The sequence below is a fragment of the Belonocnema kinseyi genome, chromosome 9, assembly GCF_010883055.1.
Source record: "Belonocnema kinseyi isolate 2016_QV_RU_SX_M_011 chromosome 9, B_treatae_v1, whole genome shotgun sequence".
Classification (NCBI taxonomy): domain Eukaryota; kingdom Metazoa; phylum Arthropoda; class Insecta; order Hymenoptera; family Cynipidae; genus Belonocnema; species Belonocnema kinseyi.
Genome location: NC_046665.1, coordinates 27,906,940 through 27,912,661, shown reverse-complemented (window position 1 = coordinate 27,912,661; position 5,722 = coordinate 27,906,940). Strand labels below are relative to the sequence as shown.

The 5,722-nt window shown below is 33.5% G+C and overlaps 1 protein-coding gene across 5 annotated transcripts in view; it reads left to right on the top strand.

Moving 5' to 3' along the window:
• Nucleotides 1-5,722, top strand: part of LOC117179461 (nose resistant to fluoxetine protein 6-like) — an 824,251-nt gene that overhangs the window by 502,204 nt on the left and 316,325 nt on the right. For all 5 annotated transcript variants that reach the window (XM_033371296.1, XM_033371298.1, XM_033371297.1 and 2 more), the window contains one exon: nt 166-295. In XM_033371296.1, coding sequence (XP_033227187.1) covers nt 166-295 — 130 coding nt within the window. The remainder of the gene's footprint in view (nt 1-165; nt 296-5,722) is intronic.

Here is a 5,722-nt window from a genome sequence, read left to right as displayed (position 1 = left end):
AAAATTACATCTGCAGAGAAATAAAAGACATAGTCAATTTAATTAACCTGCATAAAAATGTTATAACTATATCATTTTTTCCCTGTAAATTTAAAACACCCTATATCAATACAAATCAGTTTTAAGTTAGTAAAAGATCATTAATAAAAATTTGCATGTTTGCAGACTTCAAGAACCTTTCGCTCTTTTTGATGAGCTTTATGACAAGCCGTGGCTACGAGCTGGACCATATTTCATCGGTACAATTACTGGTTATATTCTTTTCAAAACCAAATGTAAAATATACCTTCCAAGTGTAAGTTTATTTTAATAATTTAAGTTTGATTGATGTACAATTAATTTTCATTGCTTTCTCCAAAAATAAGGTTACATTCATTTTATAGTATCATAGTTATTGGATTTTAGAAAATTAATTTTTCCAAGACCCACCCGGAAAATACGACATTGTTTTCCAGTTTAGTAACGGCAAAATGACCAATTTCTCGATCATTGCCTGCGGCAATGGGAAGCACTTTGTCCACATTTTTAATATTCCTTGCTGTTGGCAAAGCACTTTGTCAACATTTTACTGAAATTAGTCTAGAAATAGTACAAGAATAAATAAATGAGAATAATTCTTTTTTCATGTACCTATACTATGATAAAGCATCCTTTTCGAGTTATTCAATGATCTCAAAAATCGATTATTTTATCACATCTAAACTGGTTACCATAATTTTACTTCTTGCTTTATTATGGAGAAAAGTGTAATATCCAACTAGTAGGCATAACCGGACGAGGAGCAGGTAATTTGGAATGAGTGTGATATAACACTCATTGAACGATATACTGTTTTACATTCTCATCATAATGAGAAGGTATTGCTTTTATGTAAAAACTCATTATCGCTGATTTTTGTATATCTCCACATTTCGAGATCCCCTGTATCTGAAAAAAGTCTCTGTCCACTGGGTCCAAAAAACTCCAGGTTTTGAGATAGGAGAGACCAAATGTCACTTTTAATGGACGCGAGAGGAGTTCCATGGACCCTCGAAGACTGTTTGGCACTACGCTCTGGGATCATGTCGAACTCTCTGTTCAATTGACATTTTGTAGTTTTGGGATCCCACCAAAAATAATGTTTATGTCTAAAGGTCGAAAAAAGGATACTTTTCCATCGATGTTGTATCGTATGTCGCACAGTAGGAAGAAATACACTTTTTTCGTTCAAAAATGAAATCAGACTTAGAGTTTGACCCACAAACGTCAAACATGAGTAAGCTACCTACTAACCAACAGGTCTCACTCAGAGATGCACTAGAGGTGCAGAACAGTGTACGCACCATTAAAAACGGTTTATTAACTTCAGGGAGAATTAGGTACTCTTGTATGCAACTAGAGTAAAAGAAATCTCTCATAAAATAAATGACGCATATAAAGCAAAAAATAATAATATTTTGATTGCAGAAGTCAATAAAATAAAATGCAATTTTATAGAATGATTAGAAAATGACTCAGCAGATTGCTTTATTAGAGGATTAAGAACAGAACTTCAAACTAGAATAGGCAAATTATTATCATTTTCAGAAACAGTTAACAGTGCGTCAGGCATAGAAAGATCAATTGTGGCAACAAAAGAACTAAGAAAAAGATCGAACTACCACCAACCGGATGAAATAACAGAAAATAAAATTCAAACTAATAAAGTTAATATTGCTCGCGAAGATATCACATCATGTCAGTTCTGCGGAAAGATTGGACATATGGCACCTACATGTAGAACTTTTATACAATAGTTAACAAATTCTAACCAACTCCAAAATCAATTTCAAATCAAAGACAATTTCTCCCAAACATTTTTCAAAATCAAAGACAATTTCAAGAAAAAAATCAAAAATCGTTCACAAATGATACTCATAGACCATTTCAAGATAATAACCAAAGGCAATTCGTAAACGATAATCTGCGAAAACTTCAAAACTATTCAAGACCAACTACGAATAATTATCAGCGATCACCAATATCATATAATAATCAAGGACAATATTCAAATGCTAACAGAAATCAATTTAAAAATATTCGTCTCAATTCGGAACCACAAGATCAAACATGGGGAAATAAGGAAAATTAGAAAAGAGCCCCCTGGAGGTCACAGATTCTAGGTGAGCGTCCACAATGGAATGAGAGAAGCCCAAATACCTACTTGTCAAACTGTAACCATTCTCAACAAAATAATACAGAAAACGGAATTATTATTTGCAACTACTCTAAAAAGACAGGTCATGCTATAAGCGAATGTTTTAAAAGAATTAATAATAACGATTTTCAACAAATCCCACAACAACTAGAACAACGAACAATGCCCCAGGAAAACTCCAACGCCCTTCCCAGAACTGGTGCACAACCCCAACAATCAGACAATTTTAAAACAGAACGAATAAATATGAGTATAACTAATACTATTCCTTACATAACACTATCAACTCAAGGTTTAAAAAATCCAGTTCGAATGATGATCGATTCCGGAGCCGGCCCAAATTTAATAAAAGAAAATGTAATCAAATCAAATGTATGTAATAATTAACAGATTAAATTGTTTAGGATTAACAGGTATTAATGTACACCCAGTTTTCACATTAGGACAAATTACAATAAATATTTTTTATTCGCCTACAATTTTTAATATGATCCCGAATGAAGTTCCAGTAGAACACAATGGCGTTTCAGGAACAAAATTCTTCAGAAACAAGAAAGTAAAAATTAATTACGAACAAAGACAATTAGAAATAAAAGAAAATTATTATCCGTTTGATGCTCAAGAGTTAATGACCATCCCAGCAAGAACAAGTTTCAGCTTTTATGTTCATGTTGAAAACAAAGAAAAAGAAACCGGTTTTATTCCTGAACTGTTACCAAATAGTGGATTTTTTTTAGGAAAGGCAATAGTAACAAATAATAATGGAAAAACCTATATAAAGATTGCAAACACACGTCCTCATCCAGTTGAAATTCCAGTCCCTACAGTAGAACTTTTAGATTTTGACGAAAATAAAATACCGAAATATATAACGCAAACTTCAAATAAAAAACAAGCTCAAGACTTAGAGTCATAAGCATCTGAACATAGATTTAACTATTTTGACAAATGAACATAATCAAGAAGATCAATATCATCAAATTTTTAATATTAGCGAAGAAAGTATTTAAATCAAGAAGAATATACTCATGTTGAAAAAATTATTATTAACAATGAAGACATTTTCCAAATACCAGACGAACCTCTTGAAGCAACTAACGTACTTAAACACAACATTCCTACAGGAGACAGTCAACTAATATTGACGCGACAATACAGACTTCCCCAAGTACAAAGAGAAGAAATAACTAGACAGGTCAATGAACTAATAAAGAGTAAAATAGTAAAGCCATCTCAATCCCCTTACAATTTACCGGCTTTTCTTGTACTTAAGAAACCAAATTCTCATGGAAATCGAAAATAGCGAATGGTTTTAGATTACCGAAAATTAAACGAACAAACTACAGGAGATTGTTACCCTCTCCCTAATATCACAGACATCTTGGACCAATTAGGAGAAGCACAATATTTTTCGGTTTTTGACCTGGCCAGTGGTTTTCATGAAATAAAAATGAGTCCGGAAGACAGAAACTCAGCAAAAAGCATTTGATACACTAAAAGATAAATTGTGCGAAGAACCTTTACTAGAAAGACCTGATTTCACTAAACCCTTTATTTTAACAACCGATGCTTCTGGTTATGTAGTCGCAGGTATTTTATCCCAAGGAAAAATTGGCAAAGATAAGCCAATAGCCATTATTATGTTTCCAAAATTGCAAAGATCCTTGTTCTCGCGTAACAAGGTTGAAATTAAAATGAGCAGAGTACGATTTTGACGAATTTTTGATGAATGTGAATGCCGCGCCTTATCCAGAAATCCAATAGACAATATAAAAAAATTAATGACACTGAAGTATTAATCACAAACCATATATATTTAAGACATCCTGAACAATTGAGGGGTTACGTGCAATAACCGGTTATAGAATTCTGGCGCTCCGTTTGGTTGGCCCCTGGAAGCTTGTAAAAAATGTTTCGAATTTTAATTTTGAAAATATGTATTTGAATAGGAAATTTAATTGCGCATCTTTTTTTCTTCATACAAAAAATTTTAGCCCCTGTAGTTTTCGAAATAAATAGGAAAAACTATTTTTTCACCAGACCAAAATTTAATTACATTTTTGACTTCAACTCACGCTCTGTCACTCAATTTTGAGAATTTCGTAATTAAATTCACAGGCATTACGCATTTTAATATTCTTAGAGTAACTGTGTAGGTTAAAAGTTCTAATAATGACATAAAAATAAGGTAATAATTTTTTTTTATAACGTTTCAAAAATTGGACATTGATACTTTCCAGCGCTTGGGGAGTCAAGCGAATTTTGAGCAAGCTGAAAGTTCCAGCTGGAAAGTTGTTCAAAAATGAATAAAGAAGTTTTCTAGAAAATATTACTTTGATTGATTTAGCGGTTAATAAACTATGATTGTTTTACTTCGAGAGCGGTCGGTGCTCGCGCGTAGGCTAGATAGTCTGCGCTCGGGTAATCGAGTGCGACCGGCAGATCGTTGAAGGCGCAGAGTGAAAATTAAATAAGTACTAAAAAATGATGTTTTCTTATCAATATATTCGATTTTACTTTTTGAGCTTTGAAAAACGCTTGTCCTTCAGGACTAAGATATTCTATTAGGCTTTTTACGTCATTCATTTTTGCCTTAGTTATTCCAACAAATGGGGGAGGTGCTCTTTGAATTTCCGCGAGCTTAACTTTAGGATTTATGGTAAATGACGTTGGACTTTCTTCTCTGTAATTATCAAAAAACTCTACATTCCCGCTTGGCAAATAATGGATGACGTAAGCCTGAGTAATCTTCATTTGTTTAGGATGTGGCACGTTGCCTTTAAATAATTTTTCAAAATCATGCAGGCTTTCATGAGCTTTCTCAACCATCGTAAAAGGAGGATCACGAGCATTTCTGATAAGTTCGATATACTTTTCAGCCGTTTCTATGCGTTCCATCTTCTTTTTCTTTTGAGAATATAGTCCAAAATTCCGATCACACTGACAATAAGAATGTCCACGCACAGGAAAAACGTGCCAGATTTCGATACCTAGCTTAATAAAAAGAGTCAGAAGGTACGCAAAAACAGTGTAATTTCGATTTTGTCCACTACCTGCATCTGAAAAAAGTATGATTTTTTTATGATATCTTTCATCATACTCTTGTTCTATTGTGTGATGGACAAAGCTGCACACAGTGTTTGCGCCCTTTTTAGCACTGCCTTCCATGAAAGGAAACATGTAGCTATTTTCGGAATTGTATACGTGAACATTGAATAAATACATCCACAGCAATCTTTCATAAAATTGGTCGTTAACCGGAATTTTGGGCAATGGAAGGTTCTGAGCGTAATCAAACTCGCAGCATAAGGCGTTTTCTTCTGACAGTAGCTTCTCTCTAAAGCTCCTATAATATTTTACTTCTTGTTTGTGATCCGCGATTTCTGAAGACTCCATATCTTGTAAATCACTTTCATAACATCGGTTACAGACTTCAGTACGCACCAACTTAAATGCAAAATTTAAGTTGTGGTTAAAATAGTCGCGATACGTATTCTCCGCAATCGGAATCGTACAATTATTTTGCGTCACGGCTGCATAGTATTC